Source organism: Hesperophylax consimilis, chromosome 8, assembly GCF_061612785.1.
Source record: "Hesperophylax consimilis isolate HC1 chromosome 8, BYU_Hcon_1.0, whole genome shotgun sequence".
In the NCBI taxonomy this organism is placed as follows: Eukaryota; Metazoa; Arthropoda; class Insecta; order Trichoptera; family Limnephilidae; genus Hesperophylax; species Hesperophylax consimilis.
In genome coordinates, this window is record NC_142843.1 from 4,508,403 (window position 1) to 4,535,626 (window position 27,224).

General features: G+C 37.1%; 3 protein-coding genes across 5 annotated transcripts in view; 1 reads left to right on the plus strand and 2 right to left on the minus strand.

The window, feature by feature from the left end:
- The window catches only part of Tcs6 (Threonyl-carbamoyl synthesis 6), a 30,375-nt gene extending 3,151 nt beyond the window's left edge, over positions 1-27,224 (minus strand). The window contains exon 1 of the mRNA XM_089634791.1: positions 27,209-27,224. The gene's annotated coding sequence lies outside the window, so the exon portion shown is untranslated. The remainder of the gene's footprint in view (positions 1-27,208) is intronic.
- On the plus strand, positions 18-8,972 carry LOC149421447 (uncharacterized). Its single transcript, XM_089634398.1, has 8 exons — positions 18-233; positions 312-558; positions 664-763; positions 884-1,009; positions 2,444-2,675; positions 6,155-6,401; positions 7,972-8,180; positions 8,645-8,972. The coding sequence occupies exons 1-8, from the start codon at positions 157-159 to the stop codon at positions 8,751-8,753; spliced, it is 1,347 nt and encodes a 448-aa protein (XP_089490524.1). The 5' UTR covers positions 18-156; the 3' UTR covers positions 8,754-8,972.
- LOC149421448 (uncharacterized) lies at positions 12,851-27,200 on the minus strand. 3 transcript variants are annotated; one of them, XM_089634788.1, is made up of 3 exons: positions 27,017-27,200; positions 14,677-14,886; positions 12,851-13,742 (listed from the first exon to the last, which is right to left on the minus strand). In XM_089634788.1, the coding sequence occupies exons 2-3, from the start codon at positions 14,722-14,724 to the stop codon at positions 13,455-13,457; spliced, it is 336 nt and encodes a 111-aa protein (XP_089490914.1). In that variant the 5' UTR covers positions 14,725-14,886; positions 27,017-27,200; the 3' UTR covers positions 12,851-13,454. The 3 variants fall into 3 exon arrangements, with proteins under 3 accessions (XP_089490914.1, XP_089490916.1, XP_089490915.1); XM_089634790.1 differs by lacking the exon at positions 27,017-27,200 and adding an exon at positions 22,147-22,356 and having other exon boundaries at positions 14,677-14,789; XM_089634789.1 differs by lacking the exon at positions 27,017-27,200 and adding an exon at positions 22,147-22,356.

Consider the following 27,224-nt stretch of genomic DNA (forward strand, 5'->3'; position numbering starts at 1 on the left):
AAGAATAATAATCCCATGTGTGATAATTTTCTAGTTATAATTACTCAGTAATCAGCTGTTCTTTACAAACATTTCTATGTTTTTTCCGCTGCAGTTTTTTTAGTTTATGGTCAAAAGTAAAGGAAAAATGGTTGTCGTCCCAAAATTTTGACAAGCATGGCGTCTGTTGAACTAAGTTTAGACGATATTATTCGTAAAAAACGAATTCCTCCCGGACGCCGAGGAAGAGGAGGGTAAATGACTTGAATTTAATAATTATCTGTTGTTTTATGTAATAAAAATGTCAATTTTCATACTCTAAGTTTTAACAGGATTCGTTCGGCTGGCGTTACAAGACAACAATTCAAGACGCTTGTATCTCCAATAAATAAAAAAGTTATCCCATCCAAACGAGGCGGTTTTACGAATTCGCGGGGAAAGCCTCTTATGCTGGGAGATGCACGGAATAATATTATCCTTAAAAACAGAACCAAAATCACCGATGCGAGGGATAAACTGGCAGAAATGGCAAAACATAAAGATGCTAGGTTCAAATTGGAAACACTAAGAATGAATAGGGTAAGTGATAATGAATTTTCGCTCATCCAATATTATATCGCCGCGTTTGTTACATTCACTTTATTATTTTATATTAATTATTTATAATAATGTTTATTGACACAGGGTGGAAATAACATAAACAACAGAAACAACGGCGGGAATGTTATGATGCCGAAAAACCGGAATGCTGTTGGCTTGAAGACGAAAAAAATAATGAATCGAGGTACTATGACCATGATTAATTAATATTACACAAATATCGGTATTATTCATTCTGCTAAGCAATTGAAAAGTCAGTATGTCATCAATAAGAAATACTATTTCTAAAAATAATTATTTTCAGGTTTTGCAGATTTGACAAGACAGGTCCATTCTTCACCTTTATTTCAGCCGCACGCCGCACACAATGTACAAATGCCCTCTCCCATCCCAATAACCGGATATTCCATGGATATATCTATGGAGGAAGGTAAATATATTCTGCAAGCTATCCCATTTTACCATTAAATTACACAGGTACGTTCAGTTGTACCCAAGATGAAAAAAATTAAAAGTACAGTAATATAACATACAGATGTACACAATTATTGGGAGAGTCGTTACTATAGAAATTGATGTTCAAATGCAAAAGAAATATTGTTTGTTCTTTAGTTTGCTGTTTTGGCCGGCTGGTTCATTCTTTAATTACTTTTTTTACTACCTGCGTACATAAATTTGTATATCTTTGCTAGTTTACATTTTCAAATTTGCCAATAAGCGTATTGTATGTAATAATAATTGGATAACTTGTATAGCGCCGCGTTTGTGAAAAATAACCCCAATGGTGCAGTAATAAGCGTATTGCCAATAAGCGTATAAGTAATGAAAGTATTTAATTTAATTTAACTTTATTTGGAAAACAAAGATATTCTACATATTTTATAAAAAAATGACATGTTTGCTGGGTTGCATAAACTAGTGAAGTTTCCGCATAAGATACATTGAAATAAATATAAATGATTATTGATAGTGGAATTGAGCGGAAAATATCTTAAAAACAGATTAAACATACATACATTGTTCTTGGTATCCGGTAATTGACAGCTACACCAAAACTAAAAGCAAAAAACCATGTTAAATTACACTGTAACACTAGCTCTTAGAGGATTGGAGTTGGCAACAGTTGATGATGGACACTGTAATGCTCTCCGAAACGCTGGCCAAAGAAGGAGGTAGTGCAATACGACTTAATACCCCAAAAATAAATCAGCACGAAACATAGATTATTATCATTATTGTAGTCCTCAGAACAGGTATAATGGGGCTCACAGAATATGCTATACGCATCATGGCTTGGCCTATTTCAGCATATAATCCCCATTGGGATTGTATGGCGAGCGATATGCTGAACTAAAAACTAAACTTTATCTAAAAAACTCTTGACTGACATCCCCAATTGGGGTATGTTGTAAGGCTGGAGGGAGTAGGGAGAGGAGGGTTGGGAAGTACCTGTCTATTCAGATCTGGTCACCAAACCTCAAAGTCAAACAACGTTATCTACAAGAACATACATACAAATAATTTTAGGTCTTAAAGTCAAATGAAATTATCCATCAAAAAACATACCAATAATGCGATGGCATAAATTCAAAGAATGTTTTCTACAAAACCATGCAATTAATTCTAGGTCAAGTCAAATAACGTTCTACAAAAAAAAAAAAAAACCAACCAGTAATTCAAGGGCTCAAAGTCAAACGACATTATTTACAATAAATCATGCGAATATATTAATTTTTGATATATTTTTTCGTAAATAATGTAGTTTGATTTTAAGCCTTCAAATACTGAGAGTATCTACTTTACTAATATGCCTCAAGTTTGTCTTCTCCTTCTCTAATATTATCTGTTTGTTGGTGTTGTTCAGAATACGAGCCGGCCCAACTGAAGCCGTTGGTGCGCTCCGTCAACAACGCGCACTACCTCCCCCCTCCGCCCAACTTCCCACACATCGGGCGCACCAGGACCCCCCAGAAGCCGCTGCGGGAGCTTCGCGACAAGACGGTGCACGGCAACCGGCAGAGCGGCTTCAATCTCACCATCGTGGCCAAAAATAACGACGTACGCAAACCTTTGGCCAGCGCTGGAATTCTGAAACGGTAATCTATCCATTCTATGTATATATTATATATAAATAAAAATGTAAATGTTGGTCTGTTCAGAATCTTAAATCTCCGATAGTTCTTCACCGATTTCTTTGAAATTTTGACACAATGTTCCATTCGAATACGCATGTTTTTATATACTTATATTATGACATGTTTTGAAAAACAGCACCACCTGTTGGACGTAAAAACAACATGCGCTATTGTTTCTCTATCTGCACAGACAGACTGAGTCACAGCAATGCGTGGCGGGGTACAGTTATGGGAATTGGTAGTGAGACAGTGAAATATGTTGTTGTTGTCACAGTGTTTATTGAGAGTCAGGATAATACATTAGTTGAGTTGCGCAGTTGGGAGATGGCTCTGGGTCGAGGATGACGATGACACCAGGCGTAGTCGGCGATGACTGCGGTAGAATGATGAGATACGGGTCAGTGGGTCGACACCGCATTGATGGAGATCGGGCTCGTAGACTTGTTCAGCACTGATGAAGGCGAGGAGTCTTCTGGGTACTTTAGTGTGAACGTGGTAGCCGAAGGTGCGATGGACCTGGTCGGCAGATGAGCGGGAGTTACAGGCTAGCGACGATGGTCGCGGAGCCGAGGCGCAGATGACGATGAGCTGGTCGCCGGGTCTAGGCGCTTGAGGTTAGCGCTGGCCAGGAATGACAGCCTGGGTCAGGGCGTTGAGGTAAAGATGGATAGAAGCGTGGCGTGGGGGGAACCAGCCATGGTGGCCGATTCCTCCACTACGCCGAGTCGGAGATCTCGAGTAGGATGATGTCGCGTGGAACTTGTTGACTGGAGCGATGTGGAATGAATGACTGACGTACTTAGGTCCTCCACCGCTTATATAGCTGCTGATTCCTTTGTTTTTGTCTGCCACGGGTTGGAGTAGCGTCTGGACGTCGAACCCGCAGGACCGCTGACTCGGTTTATTGTATGAGAGTTTGCATCACCCTGTATGCAAATCAGCAGTTTACGTATTGTGGTACCGATATTTTTATTCAATGTTTCGTAAGACTGATTGCTGTCTCAGCTGTTTAACTCGTGCAGTCTGGTTATGAATTGATGACCCTAGGAGCGGTGACATAACCGCTACACAGTTAGTACACAATAATAACTAATAACCGACGCAATCTTTGAACACACAACTGACCTATACTAATGGGATCAATTTTATTTATTTTTTTACTTTTCACTAATCTAGTCCCCACACAGACCAATTGTTGCATCTCTGGGATTTTCTCACAAACTCTCTTCAATCAATAAAACTCCGGCTTCAACAAAACACTTGAACTCTCATTGTGATAGATTGAAAATGGCTCTGATATCTTAATTAGCAGGCGGTTGGAATAATCTGGACCCCGACCTTGAGATTGCCACCTTATTTATTAACCTACTATTCTTGACAGCTAATACCATCTATGTGTAACATACTAGACTAATTTAGTGCCATCTATGGGTGAGCTCATACTCTTATATGAATGAAATTTATTGATTATCAGTTCAAGAAAAAACTTCGATATTTGAAAATGTTTGTTTACTTTCACCAGACGTAAGTAAGGAAAATTATTGAGCTAGCTTCTGGCACACAGACACGCCCACTACACACTTTATCGCTTACGTGAATACATTATATACATAATTATTGCTGTTATTTATTGTTAATATTTATTTCCATTAATATGTATTTGCTACATTGCACAAAAGAGTGTCGGGGGGTAAGTGCACAAACTTCGGGAGGTGATTCTATATGACGGTAGAAGTAAAAACAGGCCCCCGACTAGCAAGCGGGAGGTCGCGTTTTCAAATTCCGGCGTGCGCAAATAAATTTTAATTGATTAATACGAACAATAACAAATAGTAAGATTGGGCAAAAAGTACCGTTAAGGACAAAACATTTCTCCCAACGCGTAACAAGTTTTTTTCATTCCGTCGCTGAAAAACTCTTCTGGCTTTTCTCAAATCCAGGACTTGACAGTTATCTTCACCTCATCTTCCGAGGTATAATGGTTACCCTTGAGGTTTCTCTTCAGTAGAGGAAAAAAATAAATATCGCAAGGCGCAAGATCGGGGGAATTAGGAGGGTGTGGAATCGGTTCGAACTTCGGGTTTCGCAGAGCCTCTTCAGTTGCGTGTGAGATGTGTGGATAAGCGTTGTCATGTTGCAAGATTATCAGCGCCAGGCTGCCTCTAACACGGCAAACTCGACGTCGGAGGTGTTTTAGAGTCTGTATGTACCGAGAAGAATTTACTGTTGCGTTGATAATCGGTCACATAATCTAGGTGAGCATCCCAATTCTTTCAAACATCCTTTTTCGCCTAAGGAGAAGACGGATGTCGATATTCAACAATAACATTTATGGCTTTTCCAGGCTCGTAACCACTAAATTTTATTACCTATCGATTTTCAGTAGGCCTATTAACAGCATCATCACCGTAAACAGCCTTTAAACGATGATGAATCTCAATAGGAGTCCCTTTTTCAACAGTTAAAAATTCGGAAACAGCACGCTGTTTAACTCGCTTTAGCATAGCACTAAAACACGTCTCCATACTTCTGCTACTCTAAATACACTGAATACCTTACATAGATTAAATACCTCTGTTTTTTATTTACATACATTTGTTAACATGTAATTGTTGGGTTATGTAATATAATGTGTACTTGTTGGGTTAGCTGGAAGAAATAGGATGTAACCTATAACCTATAAGCTATACCTTTTTGTGCAATAAATATTTTTTTGAATTTGAATTAACGCAACGACTTCAAACCTGCACAAGCATATTGAGGGGGGATGTTACTTCCACATGCCACCTGGCGCACTTTGGAAGGTCATTTCGTTCGCGCTCTACAAGCATGTGTGCATTACTTTTCAGCCTACCCTCGTATGTGTTATTTCACAAATTACTCATTAAAAATAATATATATTTAGTACATTTGTGGCACGTTCCAGAGTATAAGTTACTCTCAGTATCGCCGTCAGCCTCACAACATACCCCGATTGGTGATGCCTTAGTCTCACTGGCTCCAGACGGTTGGGAACTGACTCTTGTGAGGTTTCACATTAAAAAAAAGATGGAAAACTTTTTTCGAAATTCCGTTGTTTTTTCCAATACAAAAATATTATTTCCTCCATACAAACAATTCAAGTTTTGTACCTGAAAACTACCTTAAAATGTTTTTCTAAAAATAAAAATTTCGAAAAAAGTTATTTATCTTTTTTACTTGTACTATCGTGTAGGATCACCTCCCGAAGTTTGTGCACTTTACCTTCGGACACCCTGTATATATTTTAGCACATTAACGAGTCAAACGCTGATCTTGCAACGTAGACACATATTTTTTTTTTACAATGAAATTGCCGAAAGGTCACCGGAAATCGTTCTAATATAAACAGTGAAAATCAAAACTCAATCAATTCATTTACCCATGCCCATCCTACATTTCAATACTGTTCATTTTTTCAGGACATTCCGGCAAGTTCCGCCCAGTTATGTTCGCCAGCGCAGCCCGGAACCCGTCTCTATCCTGAAGAAGCGTCCATCAGCCTCCCTGCGCAACCGTCTGGAGAGTCCCCCGCCCCCACCCGAGTCGCCACCTCCCCGTTCCTCCTACCGCCCCACCTCCTCGCGACCCCAGTCGCCCCCAAAGGCGCAGGGGTATAGGATAGTGGTGAGCAATCTGCAGACCAGCGTCACCGCTTCTGATATTCATGTGAGTATATTTATAATCATATTTCCAAGTTGGGGAATTAGGCTGAAAGAGATATGGTATAGGAAAGTTGCCCCAAGATCTCTGACAAAATTAGGCCTGCCAGGGTTCTCCTTCCCTCGTAAGAGGTGCCCCGTTTCCTATTAATAATAAAAAACTTGAACTTGTGGTATTACATATATATTTTATGTTGCTTAACCTTTCCCGTGCTGTGTAGTCAATACACATCTCATAATAAACGATTTAGTATCGGAAAAATATGAATATTCATAGCTAATCGCTTATGTTTATTATATTTTATATCAAAAGTGATAATAATTGTAATTTAATTGCTAAAAACATGAAAAAAACGTGCGAGGGGTCCACATCTAATGACGGTCCGCTTCCGACTGGCTGGCGGCTCGCGCCTGGCATACACAGAGCTGTGCGAACGTAGGTATTGATGGTCTAAATCAAAATACATCTGCGGACGTGTGGATTTCTCATGTTCCCGCGTAGCGAACTAAAGCGAGACATCAAAAGCGTATCATTTTTAATTGAATTTGAAAACTATGTAAAATATTATTTTTTAATTCAGTGCATAAATGTATAGCGGAGGAATACCTAAAATCTGAACCCATAATTTATTATATTTATAGAGTTGTTAAAGTTATTAAAAGCAATGTGTAGTAAATACACACCGCAGATAATAATAGGATAATTTCAATATTTATTTATTTATTCACGGTAAAATTAATTTACCCTAAAAAAATATAACTTTTTTCAAAAGCCTATTCCAAAATACATAAATATGGCTAAGCCCTTACGTGTTTACGGATAATTTTAACTAATTATGTGTGAGACAATTCACATATATTAATTATATTTAAGAGGTTGCGTACTATGGCATCCAACTCCCGGTTATTTTGTGTGACTGGAGGTAGTGATGACAAAATACCTGACTAAGCAGATCTGATTACTAAACACAACTAAAACCATTTCAAGCAACCAGGGCGACACTGAGAGTATCTACTATAAGTTGACGTAAATACATAATTTACATAAATTATTAATTAACATTAATAATCGTATTAATTTTATGATAGGATATTTTGTATGACAATCCTAAATGCACTGTTTAATGGGCGTTAACTCGAAGTGCATGCATCTGTTACAGCGGTAAAAAATTATAATTCATTTGTAAAAGTGTCCAACTAAATACTATATCAAAATATTCAATCATAGAAACACGCTGAACTTTTTTGCGGAATTTGGAATTTGCAATGATGTGTATTACTGCTCCTAGCAATTCGCGCGCTATTGTAAAAAGGACCAGTAATTTGTAAACATATTTCATTTTCGAAGTCTTAATAATGATGATAGAATGCGAGGTGTCTCAAAACTGTCAGATTAATTTACTGACCAGTCATTGAAAGGGTGACGCCCCCAAGTCACCTCCCGCACCTCGCATCATGGATTGTTCCCTTCACCTTTAGCCCATAATCACAATAAGAGTATTGAAACTCATACAAAGCTGGTTAGTAACACATTTTGAACACTGATTGCAGAATTTTTATTTATTTATACTTTCCAGGAGCTGTTTGGTGACATCGGCGACCTTCTGGAATCGCGCCTGGTGCGGCCAGGCACCGCCGAGGTGATCTACAAGACCCTGAAGGACGCACAGAAGGCGGTGGACGTGTACCATAACCGGCAGCTAGACGGGCAGCCCATGAACTGCTTCCTCGTCAATCCGAGGAATCCCCCCCCGGGTGCCCGACCGAATACTACCTCCAAATCAAGGTAAACTTACTCCGTTTTTCATCATTTGTGATTATTCAAAATTTATTCCTCCTACCAGACTTTTTAGTTCCAGCTCCTTCGAACAGGCTCCATTAAAATACCTGTAGAACAGACTCAGCATATCTACATTGCGTCTGTCCATCAGAGATGGCAATCGGTCTGTTAATCTGTAATAATAATAATATTTGGATAATTTATATAGCGCCATTTTTGTGCAAAATCACCTCAAGATAAACCGGATTCCTTTGCACAAGGTTCAGTTACTCTTGTAGCTAAGTCATCCATCCTTGCACAAGCAACATCTTCCGTTATAATGTAGGAGTTACTGAAATATTGTCAAGTTATATGCAACTCTGAAATGTTACATTCTTTTTAAAAAAAATCTTATCTATGCTTTCACTAGTGTCGAATTTTAGTGAAAAAATCTATGGATTTAAAAATACTTTGTTATTTATTTTTTCCAGTTCAACTCGTGGTACCTCAGCCTCCGCCTTGCCCGCCAGCAGTAACTCTAGCGTTGTTCCTGATATATCTACCTTTTACAAAGTTCTGTTCGGCAAGGATCAGTATTAATAATATATAAATAAATTGTTTATATATTTTATAAATGAATATAATATAAATAAAATTATTTTTAAGAGCAAATGTTTTAATGTCTCTCACATGCGCAGGTTTACAAGAGTTTTGTTGTTGTTGTTGTTGTTTGTTTTTCTTTTCTATAGGATCCACAAGTGAAATAATACTTTCTATTCTAACCCCACTTTTTTACTGAGCAATAAATAGAATACTGAAGAAAAAGATCTTTTATTTGCATGTTTTACCCACGGAGGAAAGGAGCAGAGATGGTCATTGGTAATACAAGCTTTTCTATCGAGAGCTTCAGCGGAAACACCAAAGATAATAGAAACAAAGGGAGACATGACATGGAAAGGTGCAGACTGCAGCTAAGCTACAATAAAACTTCACAGACTATCGAAGTGGCGGAGCCAATGAAAGTTGTCCGTTTGGTTTGTTGGCAGAAACAAAAGCGGGGTACTGCTGTGTCAAGATGCGATTTGCAGTAGTATGGGTGAAAGATGTTGGCATCATTTTTGTGCGTGTTGTTTCATACTAATGGTTCATGGTTCCTCTCCTCTGTTTCTATTATTTGTGGGAAACAATAAATATGTATTTGGAAGGCTAAACTCGCTACTCTTCACAGCCTATCATACTAACTACTGATAGGGTAAAACATTTAGGACGGGTTGTTTCGGAGAATTTGAACAATTCTTTCAAGTTCTGTGAAAGATTTTTTCAAGTTCTGTTTTTATTTCAGTTCTGTCAAGCCACTAGACTATGCTGATATAATAACAGAATTTTAATAGGACTTTCACAGAACCCGGAAATTAACGTTGAAATTAGATGAATTGTTCAAATTCTCCGAAACAACCCGTCCTTAGTCGTCGTCCATTTCCTTAACTTCTTTTACATAAATACACTGAATCTCTCTTATAAGTTCTCACTAGAAATGTGACATTCCACTTATTTTATGAACTTGATTCTGAGTTCAAAGGACTCGATTCCTCAAACTCGTTCCTTTCATCCCATCTCTGTTAAGGTGTGTCGTAGGTTTTAATTTTATACAGGTGCCAAGGAAAATACTTGACTTGTGACACCTGACATAATTTGGAGTAAAAAAATGTAAATGAAATTTTTTTAAATGTTCAAAACTTACTGATTTTACCTACCAATATACGAAATCTTATCTTCAGAGCACATATTAAGTTCAAACTAACATCCCATTGCGTGTGTAAGTCGAACAGTCATCCACGGTTATGGGCACAACCTCAACGTCACTCTGGCATGCTTTTTTCAACTTTGCCTAACTCGGCATTTATGCTCTTCACTAAAAAAGTAGCCTAACAGGTATTCTCTATTCACCGTTGACAGATATGATTATCAACATGGCTTATGACAAGTAGCCTAAATTATTGCCGACGTGTACATAGCCGTGGTAACATCCCACTTTACATGTTGCATAGTGGCCGTTTCATTGAGAACAAGATTGCTCATCAAATTACGACAGGCAGACTGATTTTATTTTCAGGAAAGCCTTGGAAAAAAAGCCAGTTGCGTAAAAATTTTAATAGCTTTCAAACTTATCTGCTTTTAAACAGCCTTACTAAAGAAAAAACAATTAACATTTGTTAAACGGTGTTTTTGTTACACACTGTACAAAGATTGTACACTGTTTATTTAGAATTATTACCAATAAAAATGTCTCGCAACATTTCGATTTTCAGACCTACGAGCAGCGCGCTCCTTTCAACGCATGCCCGCCATGCAAGTCAGTTTTCCCACGAATGACGGTTTGTCTGTGTGATTAAAATCATGTGTTTAATAATAATTTCTATTCTAATGACCAATTCACTATTAGTATAATTCAATATATTTACTATTATTTTTGTCAGTTTTAATCTATTAATAATATCATATTGTGAATAATATAATTTCATCTCATCGGAAAAGCGAGGTCATATCCTACATATTATTTTTTAATTGAGTTTTGCAACGTGAATTTAAAAAAACTTCCATGATAGTTTTTTTTTTTTTATATTAACTCCACACAGGAGGCCCTGAAGGAAATAATTTCCCTCAGGGCCTATGTCATCTTTGGGGATGCTGTGTGGAGGGTCTTTTGTGGAGAGGAAGGAGTGAACATGGGTCTTGAAGAGTCCCATGTTGTAGGAGGGAGGAAACACAGAGGCCGGCAGTTCGTTCCACAGCCGAGCTGTTGAACTTAAGAACGAATCGTAGAAGAGACCCGTTCTCATGTGACAAATGTCAACCGTGTACAAATGTTGGGCGCGCGTTTGGCGTGTATCCCGACTATGCACCGGTGCCGAAGGGATCAATGACGCTAGTTCCTCAGAGCATCTTCCATTGTAATACCGATAAAACAAGGACAGCATACCTACCTGACGCCTGTGCTCTAAAGATTGCAGTCCGTTTGTTAAGATTGGGGAATCTATCAAACGGACCGCCCGTTTTTGCACAGTCAAGGGTTTTTTTCAGGTATTTAGGGGCTCCGGACCAGAGATGGCTGCCAAATTCGACAGTAGGGCGCACTTGTGATTTGTACAGGGTCAGCAGTTGTGTATTATTAAAGTGTCTGCGGGCCCTGTACAGTACGCCCAGCTTCTGAGAGGCCAACATTACTTTGGCTTCGATGGAGCGCCCGTACCTGAGCTGGTCACTTATAGTTATACCAAGCATATCAATGGAAGGCCTGTTCGGAATATTGCTTCCGTTGAAGGAGACTAGATTATCATTTGGATCCCTTTTAGACGTAATCAAACAGGATTGGGTCTTTGAAACATTCAATTCGACGAGATTATTTTTACCCCAGGAGGATATACTCTCGAGATAACCGTCCATTCTCTGCTTCAAAGCCCTCCGAGCCGTTGGAGTTTGTGTGCCCTTTGGGGGCTTGTCAAACAAAAAGCTATCATGAACTGTACTGTCATCCGCGTAACAGTGAATCGGTGCACATGTCAAAAGGTCATTGATGTGCAACAAAAACAAAGTCGGAGACAGAACCGATCCCTGTGGGACGCCAGCATTTATGGAGTGCGAGGAAGAGGTGAAACCGTCAGCAACCGCCTGAATCGACCTATCCCTTAAAAAGTCAGCAATCCACGTACACAGGGATGCGGGAAGTCCGTAAGAAGGCAATTTGTTGACAAGTCCTCGGTGCCAGACCCGATCAAAGGCCTTGGATATGTCTAGTGCGACCGTTTGGGTCTCACCGTGACGTTCCAGGCACCGCCCCCAAACATGCGTCACATACGCGAGAAGATCACCGCACGAGAGGTTCCGCCGGAATCCGTATTGACGGTCGTTGATAATTTTGTTCTTCTCGAGGTATGTGAGCAGTTTGTCGTTGATCACACGTTCCATCACTTTGGACAGAACTGATGTGATCGCTATGGGGCGGTAGTTGGCCGGGTTGGAACGGTCACCTTTCTTCGGAATAGGGTGAATGACCGCTTTTTTCCAACCAGAGGGCACAGTGCCACACTTCAGGGACATTTTGAAGAGCTTTGTCAAAACTGGAACTATTTCCGCAGCACACCTCTGCAATACCAGGGCAGGTATTCCATCAGGTACACTAGCTTTGTTAACATCGAGCCCCCGTATGACGTGGAGTACATCCCGATGCCGGATCCTCAGCTTTTTCATATAGAAGCCGCAGTGAGGAACCGACGGCGGAACAGCACCTCCGTCGTCGATAGTCGTGTTAGTATATATGTTAGTCATAGTGATGTTTTAAAAAAAAAAAAAATTTATTGATGTCAAAATGTCTAAATGATAAATGATTTTTTGGTTATTCTCTTTGAATTGTTATTATAATATTTGACAATTTTTAATTGTATGAACTAGATAAAAAGTGAAGTGACTGCTATGTTCTTTGACTTTTTAATTTTCTGAAATTTTTAGATTTTTTTTTTTTCATGTTTAAAATTGAAGTATTAAACATTAAAGTATATTTCAAATACGAAAATCTAAAAGGTACTTTTATCTAGTTTCTAAAATAGTATTTGTTTTTACGACATCTTTAAAATGAAGAAAAATATACATAGATCATTTAATATACCTTGGAAAAATTCCGAAATTCAATGACTAATTAATATTACTTGAAGTTAATACAACAGATAAACAACCCCCTTTGACTGGATATGCCATGTATGTACATATCTTATTTATCTTTCCATGAACTATTTTAGATCAGTTTTTATTTTACGTTTCAATTAGTAAGAATTAGTATTCTGCTGTATTTTTCTTGTGTCCGACTGAAATCTTTATTGAAGTATCATAATGTTTCTCCATCACAGGCTTAAGTGTCTGTTTAGACTTGGAAGTTATACCAGATTTGGATTTGGGCTTAACAACTTTCATTATCTGAGGTTTTGTAACGACTTGAGGTGGTAAGTTAGAGCAGGTCCATGCAGGATTTCCATCTTTGTCGTATATTTCGTCATACAAAAATCCGAATCTGTCTCCCAAGTTCTTGAGTACTGATTGCATCCAAGATTCCATATGATAGACGGCATTTTTGATAAGAGATCCATGGGTGCTTGACGCGGCTTAATAGTCAAAAATTCTATATCTTTTTCAGTAGAACCTCTGTAATTGATCCCTAACCTTCCAGAGGGTCATCTGATTCGGAGGATGAGTGTGGAATGTCATCTGAAGTTTCTTCTGATTGATCCAGAAACGCTGCTCTCTTAATCTTCATAATCTCTTCCTCTTGTCTTTCATTAAATCAGAACTTTCGTCTTCTTCATTAGAGTCAGAGGGTATGGAGATGAATGCACTTTCTTCTTGAGGATAGTGGACATCAGGCTGTCCATGCTCATCAGCTTCAGCTTTCTCAGTTGATAGATTCTCTGAAACCTTCTCGATGTTCACTTTAATTCGGCTAGACAGATTTTGCTTGTTTAGATTCCTTGTGATTTCTGTAGATTTTAAAGTAATAGGTTTGGTTTGAAGCTTTTTCACTAATGTCTGGAAGCTCGATACCTGGAAAGAATTACACATACAAATCAGATATTATTATATACTTTACATTGATGAAGAAAATAATATTAGATACTTATACATCGTTTTCCACACTCGTACCGCAAGGGAGGTGATGATTATTTAAAACGTAGAGCAAAAATAAAAAGATATTACGAAAAATTTCTTATTTTTGTGCATTTCACAAAGCATTCCTATAAAAGCACCCTTATTATTATTATTTTTGCATGCATGGTCAGCTGTCCTATTGTTCTGTTGAAAATAAATTACATTGATTTTGAATTTACACTCTTTTATTAGTATATCTTTTAAATGATAATTGGAACATGTTTGTTTACAAATGAATAACCGCTGTTACTAGGCAGGCACGTAACGCCTCTCAGATGTTATCCTAACGCATGCATTATGGCTCGCAAAAGTAAAGCAAAGATTACACTAGATAATTTTCATTAAATTTTTTTTTTTGGTAATTACAATTTTTTTTTTTACATTTACTCCACACAAGTAAAATATGTCGTCTTTGGGGATGCTGTGTGGTCTGGTCACTTAGCGTTACACCAAGCATATTAATGGAAAACATGTTGGGAAGATTGCTTCCGTTGAAGGAGACTAGATTGTCATTTCGATTTCTTTTAGACGCAATCAGACATTTTTGGGTCTTTGAAACATAAAATTTGTTTAGGTTTTTCATACCCCAAGAGGAAACCCTATGGAGGTAAGGTAAGAATTGCTATGTATAAAAAACTTTGTTAGTCTTGATCGTCTTTCTTTTATAATCACACCCCAAAGTTTTGCGGTACGAGCGTGCAATGTGCGCGTGTATATGGATTTTAAACACTAATTATTATTTCACTAGTCTTTACCTACATCAATTTGAATAAACTAGTTCATACCAAGATCATCGGTGTAAAACAAGGTAGTAAAACAAATACTATACCTTCAGTTTCAGACGCCTTATTTTCGTCTGTAAATTCCTTATTTTCATAATCCGTTTTTTATCCCTTAATTTTAAACGGCAAACTTCATTCTTCAGCTGCAGTGTTCTCGAATCTTGAATTGTGAAACAAGGTTCTAAACTTTCACGCACGTCACAAAACTCGGGTTCCGCTTTCTGCACTATTGGTGGTTCTTCTGATGGATCAGGTTGCTGTAAAAAAATACATATTTACTTACAGAATTTGAACAGTTCATCAAATTTCAACTTTACATTTCAAGCTCTGTGAAAGTCCTATGAAAGTTCTGTTATTATTTCAGTACTGTGAAGCAACTGGCCCGTAATGATGTAATAACAGAACTTGTATTGGACTTTCACGGGACTTGAAAATTAACATTGAAATTTTATGAATTGTGTAAATTCTGTGAAACAACCCATCCTTCGTAATGACAATTTAACAAAACTTCCGACATTGGTATATTTACTTAAGAGGAAGGTAAATGCTAAATCACTATTTAGATTAATCTTTGCTACGAATCGGTATACATTATGAATACCAAAAAATATACTATGCATAAATTGAAGCTTTTTCTTTCTTTATTATTGATCAGAATTAAAATAAAATTATTGGTTGCGTTACAAAAAATATAAACGTAAACCACTGATAATTTTGTTTTTTCTTGAGGTAACTAAGAACTCATATAAGAAACACCTTTAAAAAAATACCGTTTTATGGCTAAGATTATTTTTGATAATTATTATTGACTAACTTTTTTTCATTCATATAAAAATATTCAACAAATAAATAAAACTCACTTTGGCGCTTACGTCAAATATATCCTCTGGTTAATATATCGGTCTGGTTTAATTGTTGGAAGATGAATCATCTAAATGCGTTTAAGATTGAAGATTGATTTTATTCACTAGTTTCATTCATTTAACATATATATCCAGCTAACCATAAAACACCCTAATATAATGGAACTTCCTTCTTCTTCTGGCGTTAGTAAGATTAGATTGTTAATATTAATTTTAGTTGTAAGTTGCTAAATATGTAAATACTCGTATATATGTCGTTAAGATAGTAGTTATAGGCCTTAGTCGTAAGTCACTAGATATAAGTCTTAGAGATAAGTCAGAAGTTCTAGTATTAACTATTTAAGAAATATATTTGTACAGCGCCCTTGAGGTGATTTCTCACGAAAACGGCGCTATATAAATTAGCCAAATATTATTATTATTATTATCCAGACTCCGCTGGTCAAGCAATTGTCGCCTCTATTCGTGGTGATATAAGACGCAAACATTCTAGGATCTGTACAGAAGTCCGCGGAACGTGGCACGGAACGGAAGTCGGTTTGTGACAGTTTTTTCGACGGTTTTTTCTTGTCGGCATTATTTTGGTTACGAGTATTATTAGTTCTCAAACGGTGAGGGAGTTTTGTGTGATATTGTTATTATTCATGACCAAAATATTATATTTTTTTATCTCAAAATACTTTTGAATGTATAGTTTTATTAATTATTTAACGAAATTAATGATTTGCTTCTTACGGAAAAAATGCTTTCCGTTTGCATTTATGTTGACTAATAATGCGTTTTTACAGGTCCATAATTTATTGAAGATGGGGAATAAAACGAAATAATTTTGTAGAGAGGTTTAACGGAATAATAGCCAAATTTGTAGGTGGAAAAAGGATAAATTATTCCAATAAGCAATCTTATCAAGGGCGATGCTATGCAGCGGTTGTATCCCACAACTCTCAAAAACCACTGTATACATTACATAAACAGCTTTTAGGGAAAACTCCAGGAGGCAGACTAAAAAAATCAAAAGAAAACATACTAGCGAAATGTCGTCTTAGTTTGCGATATTTTGGGAAGTAAAATCGAATTCAGCGACACATGATTTCAACTCTATTGATATTAAGAATGTTATATCATTTGAGAAATTTTAGGTTTATGAATATGCTACATAAATTCACAATATAAGTATTTTTTGTTTTTCCAATTTTTTTACATTATAATAAAAGCAGGTATAAGTACATTTTTTTTAAATACATGTAAAGCTAATATGTTCTAATTAGTGGTAATAATACCTCCCTAGTTGAGAAATTATCGTGATTAGAGAGGGAGTACTATCACAAGTTGATATTACATTATATATTTAATAGTTGCTACAATTAACATGCATGTAGAATTATATGCTCATGCACTATTTTTAGAAAAAAGAACTTAAGAATTGTTCCTTGATAAATTCTAATACTGGATATTTGTTTGGTAATTTGATTGTTCTTCAAAAATTATTTGTAAATTGAATTTAAAAAATATATTAGCAACATAAATTTGATAAAAGTGTATCTATTTTTTTTTAAATAATAATAATAATACTTGGATGACTTTTATAGCGCCGTTTTTGTGCAAAAACACCTCAAGGGCGCTAATATATGTAAGTGACATTTCAATGTAACGTATTATTAACAAATATTTTATACGTATTGATAATGCATATAAATAAAATCAATAAAAAAATATACAGTTATTATTAAACATAATTATTATATTAATCACTTATATCATTATACTGAGTCCATCCGGCAGTCATAGCTCTGCCGCTGTTGTCAAAATAAGATTGATAATAATCGTCCACCAGTTAAAAAGGTATTAGTAGGTATACCGAAGCATTGGCGAACGGGGAGGCCTGGTCGGGCGCTTCTTACGTATTGCAGGTACATAGTACGCGGCTACTGCAATTACTTGTCTCGTGCAGATAAGACCAAAAAATGTGCACATTTTATATTCTGTTGGAAGGGGTAGAAACCCAAATATGTTTGGCGTTTATATTCGCCTTAAGACGGGTTGTTTTACAGAATTTGAACAATTCTTCAAATTTCAAAGTTGATTTTCAAGCTCTGTGAAGGTTCTATTCAAGTTATGTTATTATTTCAGTTTTGTGAAACAACTGTCCAATAATGATAAAATAACAGAACTTGAAAATCATCTTTGAAATTTGAAGTGTTGTAACTATCTGTAACTGGAACCCACCGGTGGTTATAGAGATAGATAGCCCTTGGGATCACATCGAAAGTAAGATATTTTAGTGGGGTTGGCTGAGCGTGGGTGGCAAAAATGTGCTTTGTTATGGGAAGGCCGTGAATGATTCAGATTATTTCAGAATGTGCCCGCCGACTGTGAGTGCGGAAGGTTCCAGAAAGTTCATGAAGGTTCTGGAAGGAGAAAGATCAAGAAGATTCTATAAGGTTCCCAACTGAGTGGCGGATTGTATCGGTGAGTCTAGAACAGTGATACTCAACCTTTTTCTTCTGCGGGCCACATTCATATGTTTGTAAAGCTACGCGGGCCGCACGAGTGCTCCCCACAAAATATTTGAAATCCATGGGGGGGGGGGGGCGGGTTGTTACAGAAGAAAAAAAATTCCGCACAGCCAAAAACATCATATGTAATTCCCCACAACAATTTTTCGAAATCCATGGGGGGGGGGGAAGCTACGGAATTCCGTTTTTATCTATTATATATAAAGATAAGTTCAAAAGGTTTTTTCGTTGGTAGTAACACTGGTAACCATTTAACTTTGGAACTGTCAAAAATTTATGTGTTGCCACGAGCAAAATTATTTGCGCGCATATTTGTCTGTCAAATCTTTGTTTTTTGGAGATAGATCTAGCGTGTGCAGTTATGGTGTGCAGTAGCAACACTCTTATACCATATTATATTATATAGATAGTATATCTATATTATATAGATATTATATTATACTTATACTATCCTCTTCGGGTTTCAATGTATATACGTCAAAGTCGCAATTAATCTCAAATTAACGTGATATAGAATGCCAGATTTTGTAAATCATGTTCCTGATATTAAATGTATTGAGGGCCGCACAAAATAGCTCGGCGGGCCGCATGCGGCCCGCGGGCCGCAGGTTGAGTATGACTGGTCTAGAAGGTTCCGGAAAGTAGGAGAATGCTTTTGGAAGGAGCCACAGCAATACGTGGCGCGTACAGCTCGCGTATTGCTCTGTGATTGAAATATTTCAAAATGGTTTTTGTATTATCATTTTCTGCTGATTGTTGTTGCCAACTGAATAAGTGTATAAATTCTTTACTAAATTCATGAAAAAAAATCAATGTGTAAATAATATACTTTATTTTAAAACTTAAATTTTTTTTTTTTTTGTTAGACTGATTGAATCTACCTACCCAGGAACTGGAATCGACAACTGTACCAACCGAGCCAAATCTCGATTGGATATTTATAGCTATTTATTAGTTCAGAGAAATGCGCATATGTCTGCGTGATTGCCGCCAACAGATGATAGAGATATATAAAAATACATTTTAACCCCATGATTCAGAGCCCTACATTAGCAATGTTGAAGAATTATGCCCACGCATGTCATGAAACACTGCAATTGCAGTGTCGATCTTATACATTCATTTTGACTTTCGATATTACTTCTACTGGGTTTGTTAAACACAAAAATCAATATGTCACTTTATTATAGTATGGTGTTGTCAACATGTTGGCCTTAACAAATATGTATTTCTATTTATTGAATATTCAAGCCTGCTCCTACAGCTTAGTCAGAAATTTCTCACTTTTTTTATCTCTTAACTCCTCAGGCTAATTTGTTCGTTTTTTTTTAAATTTGTGACTCTCAAAAGAACGCCCCTGTCTGTACAGTGTAAGGGGGAACTATGTCGCCACCCAGTTGGGCAGCGTTGTGAGGCGGATTAAGGGGTTAAGGGATTAATTAATGCGGGTTTTGAAGAGGACCGGATTATATGAAGGAGGAAAAACAGATGCCGGTAGCTCGTTCCACATACGAGCCGACTTAAAGAAAAACGAGTCGAAGAAACAACCCATTCTAATGAAGCAACATCAACGGTGAATGGGTGTTCCGCTTGTGTCTGATGAGTTTCACGCATGTGCAACAGTGCACCGGGAATCAATGCTGATCGTTTCTTAGAGCAGGCTCCATTAAAATACCCGTAGAACAGACTCAGTATGACTACATTTCGTCTATGCATTAAAGATGGTGAAGGTCTATTGATAGAGGATTATTTATTTATTACACGCCCTAGTGGGCTTTTCTTTAAAAAAAAAATACAAGCATTTTGTATCAGAGTAAACACTTAAAAATTAATACAATAAAGAAGAATGTAAACATAATGGCAAAAATGAATCCTCACGCATATAATATATTATATATATATACATATTATCAATCAGACAGGCCGCCGTCTTTTGCACAGAATCAAGAAGGTTTATCAAGTATCGTGGGGCTCCAGCCCAGAGGTGGACAATTCAATTTTCGGGCGTACTTGAGATTTGTACAGGGTTAGCAATTAGCAGGGTTAGAATCTACAATACAAGTTTCAATTTCAATTCCAGTTTCTTGGAAGCCAGATTTACTCGGGCTTCTATGGAGCCTCAAAACTTGAGCTGGTCTGGTCTTTTTATCTCAAAACTTCCCGAGCTGTTCGAATATCATAAGTAGAAGGAGGCTCATCAAAAAGATAACCCTCATGAGCAGTGCTATAAAGTAGCAGCGTAGCAATAAATTGCATTAAAAACAGTGTCGGTGACAGCACAGATCCTTGTGGCAACCCCGCATTGATTTGGTGCAGAGAGGAAGAAGAGCCGTCAACTACGGTTCGAATTGTTCTTCCCTTGAGAAAGTCCGCAATCCAACTATAATAATAATAATAATACTTGGATGACTTGTATAGCTCCGTTTTTGTGCAAAAACACCTCAAGGGCGCTGTACAAACTTATAATACATTTCTACAGTGATCTATGTCATTACTTAACTATTTATGGAGAAAATATACAGTACAATACTTACCTCGTAGGTCACTTGAGATTAACACTTAATTAACATTATCTAATTGTTTATTGGCAAAATTTAGATACAGGATTTAGGACTTAATTTAAAAATTGAATATAACTGGACTTTCTCTTAGGATTGGTATATTTAATTTAAGGGTACGACAGCTTAAAAAGGTAAGTTTTTAGTTTAGACCTGAATTCTGTTGGACTTGTTATGGATCTTAGTTCCGGAGGGAGTTTATTCCAAGCCTTCGGCCCAGATACTCCGAAAGCGCGATCACCAAACTTAGTATTTGGCTTGCGCTTAGGTTCTATCAGTCTGCCTACAGCTGCTGATGTTTCTGATCTAAGCGTTGACTGCCTCAGACCAGTGTTTTCCGGGAAGCATAGTTCAGAGATGTAGGGTGGGGCCATTTCATTGATGGATTTAAACACCATCCAGCACAGTTTGTACTGGATTCTTTCAGGGCACTTGAGCCAGTGAGGGTTACGAAGGTGTTCTGAAATGTGCGAATATTTTGAAACCCCGGTTATGAGCCGTGCTGCTGCATTAAACACTGATTGAAGTTTGTCAATTTGATATTTTGGAAGGCTGGCATAAATGCCGTTGCAGTAATCGAGACGTGAGACTACGTAAGAGTTGATAAGTAGTTTTGTTGCTTCTGAAGCTATGCAGGGTTGGTTGGATCCCATACCATGGTAACTTCCTGACAACCCCCGGTGCCCGACCAGGCTTTGGAGATATTCAATCTGACGATTTGAGTTTCTCCGAAACGCTCCAAGTGCCGCCTCCAAATATGTGTCGCATATCCAAGCAGATCGCCAAACGATTGGTTTTGTCAAAATCCACATTGCCGATCGCTTAGGATGTTATTCTCGAGGTATGTGAGCAATTTGCTATTAAACAAACCTTTCCAATACCTTTGAGAGTATGTAAGTGATTGCTACGGGGCTTTAGTTGGAAGGACCGAAGCGTTCCCGCTTCTTAGGGTTGGACTATCACCTTTTTCCACAGATCTGGCACCTTTCCACTTTTGAGTGAGAGTTTAAATAATTTTGAGAGTACCGGAGATAATTCTTTTAGCACTCTTTTCTCCGGTCATTCGCTTCACATATCCAAACCATCCAAGCGATCCTTTCTTAAACTTGTTTTCATCAATGAATTAATGCAAATCTTGGAAGTTGAAATTAACCAACTTCCTGACATATGATCGAGCTGAAACTCAGCAGATAGACTCATTGTCAATGACAATGCATTCTATCAACTTTTGGTGGCAATCGAAATTGGATGACAGAGTTAATATACTAAATAAATGTCAGTCCTACCCCATCTGGATTTGGTTCAGATGTTAGCGTGGTTGACTCCAGTCCCTGGGGAGGAAGGTTCAATCTACAGTCAAAGCAAAAAATATATACATATGAATTTTGTTTTTTACAGGGTGTTTTTTTAGCATTATATTCTTTCCGGATCTCAACATTTGTAACACTGTCACCTCAGGTATCTCATTTCTACAGCATTCGGTCTTGTTTCATCCCTCCTCTTCCAGTTTCCATGCCTCATTACAAAACATCATGATTTTTGCTCGTCACAGTGTATAAAAATTTGTAGGCATTACAAACCTCATTTCCTAAGTATAAGGTAGGAATAGATCCGAGTCGTAGTTTTCTGTTTCCCTTTTTAGTAAGATAAAATTCGTTTTCATTAAAATGACGAGAACAAATTTTGGAATGAATTGTCGGACAAAAAAATTTTCTGTCTACGTCTACCTGCTTCACCCACTCTTTTCTCTTCACTAAATCTACTGGAAACCTGAAAACCAAAAAACATTAATTAAAGCTATAGAAAAGATAAAAGGCAACTACTGGTACCCTATTTTACCTACATTTTTCTAACAAAAAAATAATAATTTGTTTATTCCAGAATGTGGGGAGGTTTATGCGATCCCACACATCCAATAAAGCATATATATTATACAATAATATACAAACACATAAAAGTAAGAATGTACAGGGCGCAGCAAAACAGACAGTTCAGTTTTGAAGGACCAGTACATCTTGCGTAGTGGGGGTAGGAACCTGGGAGGGGTCTCATTGTGTCGGCAAAGCCGTGCCGTTTTCAGTGATTACCATGGTCTGGTCTGGACAACACCGGGGCTTCGCCGTTCGCATGTTTCTTGAAAGTGGCCGTTCTTTCGTTGCCACCCAGCGAGCCCTCCAGCTACACTTCAATCTTACGCTTCGTGATAAACCAATTTTACGGTACTGGGCTGAAAATTACCCAAGACAACTTCACGAGAGATCTCTTCACTTCCCAAAAGGGACCGTGTGGTGTTCGATTTTCAAATTTGGGGTGATGGAGAATTGACGAACCGTGACTGTCAACTATGATTTGAGATTTTCACGGCCAAAAGTATTATAGTGATTTATTTTTGGGGTATTATGACGTATTGCGCTACCTCCTTCTTTAGCCAAAGTTTTGGACAGCATTACAGTGTCCATCATCAGGGCAGATATGTATAATTGACATCGAGGTAGTATTCGACGCAACTTTTGAATACCAAAACGCCACCCGGTCATATCGTTGATTTCTTTCATATATGTTTAAATTAAAAATTTACTGGAAACATAAGAGTGTTTCTTACTCACAAAGTGGTAACCGGTTAGAACAATGGTACTCAACCTTTTTCTTCTGCACATTCATATGTTTGTAAAGCTACGCGGGCCGCAACACTATACTGGTCAGTGTTGCCAACGAATTTTGGCCTAATGTCGCCGTTTTTAAATTTCAGTTTCAGTAATTCTAATGAACTCGCATAAATTCTGCCCTCATATTCCCCACAAATATTCATGAGCTTGATTCCCCCTTTTATTATTCGAAATCCATGGGGGGGGGGGTTGTTAGAGAATTTCTGTAAAACATAATTCCCCACAAAAAAAATTCTAAATGAGTGCTGCCCACAAAATATTTGAAATCCATGGGGGGGGGGTGTTGTTACAGAACTTGGCTGAAAAAAACACTAATACTTGTGACAAAAAATATCATGAAACCCACCACCCCCGTTTTTTTGGCAACACTGTGAATTGCTGTGAATGTGACGCATTTAACTTTGAAGCTGTCAAAAATGTATGTGTTGCCACAAGCAAAATTATTTGCGCGTATATTTGTCTGTCATATCTTTGTTTTTTGGAGATAGATCTAGCGTGTGCAGTAGCAACACTCTTATACCAGATCTGATGTTGACACGACAACGACTATCCTCTTCGGTTTCAATGTCTGTACGTCAAAGTCGCAATTAATCCCAAATTAATGTGATATAATAATGCCAGATTTTGTAAATCATGTTCCTGATATTAAATGTATTGAGGGCCGCACAAAATAGCTTGGCGGGCCGCAGGTTGAGTATGACTGGGTTAGAAGAACCTTTCTTCGAAAAATTAAAACATAAGCATTATTAAAAAACTATTATAAAGTTTTCGAATCCCCTGCACGCATAAAATTATAAATAGCACTTGGTTTCAATTTAATTACTACAAGAAATAGCTATTTATGTCGGGGGAGATTGTAAAAGATGTATTAAAGTTCCATTTTTTCTCAAAGTGAAGTTTGAGGGTAGGAAAGCATAAATTATTAGAATTACTTAAACTAACATCCTAAAAACCTATGTTCTGCATGTTTACTTAAACCCCGACTTGAATAGTTGTCTCCATTAGAAATTTAAGTTGAAATCGAGTGTTGTTTTTTAAAGAGCCTTTGCAGTCAGCCAGGGCCGGCCCTGAGTCAAACATCGGATGGCGCGACTAAAATTTTGGCGCCTCTTGTCAAAACCAGTGGACGCCTAGGTAAGTGATCATTGTAATCAATAATAGTTAATAATAGCGCCGTTTCTATTAAAAAAATCTCGTGGGCGATATGTTAGGTTTTATCACGCGTTGGTAATTTAGGCGCCCGGAGCGGACTGCTCCAATTGCGCCCGCATAGGGCCGGCCCTGCATTCAGCGGAATTCGACGAGTTTACCCACGGAGGAAGGAAGAAAGTGGAGGTAGAATAATTGTCATAGAAACTTTTTCTACAACAATTTTGTCGCCAGTTTGCGGTAAGAAGTAAGGTCCGCGCGGTAAGTATGGGTGGGATTTAAAATGGATACACCCATCCATCTAGCCAGAATGGGGTAAAATCCCCAGTTTTAACCACTTAACACTATTATTTCTTATATTATTTAATTTTTGTAAATTAATTAAAAGGGTTTTTAATGACAATATATATAATATAACATATTGATAAACTTTCCTTTATTAGATATCTTATTGGTAAAATACACAACAACAAAAATAAGCATTGGAGTCAGTGGCCAGGGACCCCTTCATGAAGTCATCGAGGAATGATTTTTTTAAGAACTATCAAAAATATTTTTGATGCTCTAAAATTTGTATAAAATTACAGACCGATGGAAAAAAAATGCAAGAACCCGTTGGATAACAATACAACGTTTCAGAAATTATAAAAAAAAAGTTACTGTCCTCTAAATAGTATAAGTTTGGTTAATGTTTGTCTTGTCGTCATAACGGTCATGTTTTCATAAATAGCTAAATATTTTAGTCGTATATCGCAATATTTTTCAGAAATTGATTTGGCTAACAGAAAAATGTGATTGTCTATTGGCTGTTGTTCGTACATGTGACCATTTAAAGTTGTAAACAATCTTTGACCAACCAAACTCTTCATGATGTTTGAAACTATGTGAGACTTGTTAAATTTTTTATTATTTAGAGATGCGGATTTGTAAGTCTTAATCATACACTCAGTGGTCACACAAATAGAAATCACGTCAATAGAGGGAAAGCGTAGACCACCTTTGCTTTTGATTTTAATAAGTTGGTGATCCTTATTAATAAATTCAGCATATAAAGCCATTATGCAGCTTTCAAATCTGAGTTTTTTCTCCAAATGCATTACCACATAACCTGCGATATATGCAATAGTTTGACGGACGTTGTGGTTAATTGATGTCTGATCAAAAAGAGAGTCAAATACTAAGTGGTTAGAGCAAATTTTTGAATATTTTGTTGAATTCCAACCATCTTTATCTACAAGCTTCTTCCACTGCTCTCTTACCACTGAATCTGCCGGAAACCTGTTAAAATTAAAATATCAATAATATACCTGCAGCAAAAAATGGCCATAACTGGTAATCATACCTACTCTTTGGAATAAGAACGTCCCATCTCACAAATCAATGCTGTGCGATTGTAAGCTCTAAAGTAAGTTTCTTCAAAGCCCAGTATCGCATAACTTTGCCATCATCTATTCCATCAAGTCGGCTAGCTGTGACAGAAGCGTACGGAAAACGAGCAATTTATTATAAAAAACAACAGTAAAAATACTTACAGGGGAAAAGTAATCCATCTGTAGTTTTTAACTGTTTTTCTGAACGGTTTTTACATAACTTCACACTGCACTTCATCGCTTAAAAGTAACAAAAGCACTTTACAGATTATAAAGGAAACGTCTGCTCAAGCCGAGCGGTGAAATTATACTTGATTATGATTATACTGGCCATAAAGGAACCTGATACTGGCCTAGTAAGCCCGGTGAGCCGCGCCCATTTGGGCTTAGTTCATTTTGTTTGATGCGCTGGGGCTTAGTTGCTTAGGACGTCCTCTATTTCAGACCCAAAAATTGATCTTGTCCTCTAATTTAAAATCTTCAATAGAGGACAATACTTTGTTGTTTAATTTGGAAAAAATAAATGAATCAGCGTGATTTTGCACGATGTGATTTCACAGAAAATATTAATTTCCATTGTTTGCAGCCGCTGACACTGACGAAAGAAATTAAGTTCCATGATTTGTGCATCATGGTATCAAAACTACAGATACCTAATATTAACCTTGATGTATTGTATGAAGAGTTCTGTATATTAAAGCCTCTCCTGACGAAAATTATTAGATATACGACGATGAGAAGTGTGAAAATGTTCTTTAAATTTGGATTCAGATTCTCAAATCTACTGATGAAAACAAGAATCTGCTAAAAATAATACAATACGTATTTTCCATCCCCGTTTCTAATGCCCAAGCCGAAAGGATTTTTTCCTTGTGTACGAATACGTGGACCAAAAACCGAAATAAGTTAAATATTGATACTGTAAAAGCAGAACTACAAATAAAGTCGAACTTCAACATGAAATGCAAACAATTTTATAATTTCATTATAGAAAACGAAGAAGCTCTTAGAGCAGCCAAAAGTAATACCAAGTATTAACTTTATTTATTACTTTAAATGCAAAATGACTAAATAAGGTCGTACTACTTGGCTTCGATTAACATTGTGTATTAACATTGTTTTTTTATTAATAAATGTAACTACCTATACCATAACAGCATTTCATCAAAAAAATATTGATGTCCTTTATTTTCATCATATATGTCCTTTATTCAATCGTATCAAATCCTCTAATTCATAAAACGGGAGCTGGCAACCCTACTTACAGGTGAAAAGTTATCCCATCCCTATACTTTAATTTTCTTCCAGAATGGTTACGACATTTTTTCACAGAGCATTTCATCGTATAAACCGCCTCATATGAACTGTATTGTGTATTTTGATTTGGCTGATAGTTTGTTTTTGTTTTTGTTGGTTAACTGTCAATCATCTGTCAATGCCATAGATATACCATTGACCATAAATAAACCAATC

What these genes read in the sequence shown, in the direction of transcription:
- LOC149421447 (XM_089634398.1), top strand. Translation starts at nt 157, where the DNA reads ATGGCGTCTGTTGAACTAAGTTTAGACGATATTATTCGTAAAAAACGA. An exon ending in GAAAAAAATAATGAATCGAG is followed by an intron (nt 764 to 883) that starts GTACTATGACCA and finishes AATTATTTTCAG; the next exon opens with GTTTTGCAGATTTGACAAGA. An exon ending in TCACCGCTTCTGATATTCAT is followed by an intron (nt 6,402 to 7,971) that starts GTGAGTATATTT and finishes TATACTTTCCAG; the next exon opens with GAGCTGTTTGGTGACATCGG.
- LOC149421448 (XM_089634788.1), bottom strand. Translation starts at nt 14,724, where the DNA reads ATGAAAATAAGGAATTTACAGACGAAAATAAGGCGTCTGAAACTGAAG. An exon ending in TAAGGCGTCTGAAACTGAAG is followed by an intron (nt 13,743 to 14,676) that starts GTATAGTATTTG and finishes AATTCTTTCCAG; the next exon opens with GTATCGAGCTTCCAGACATT.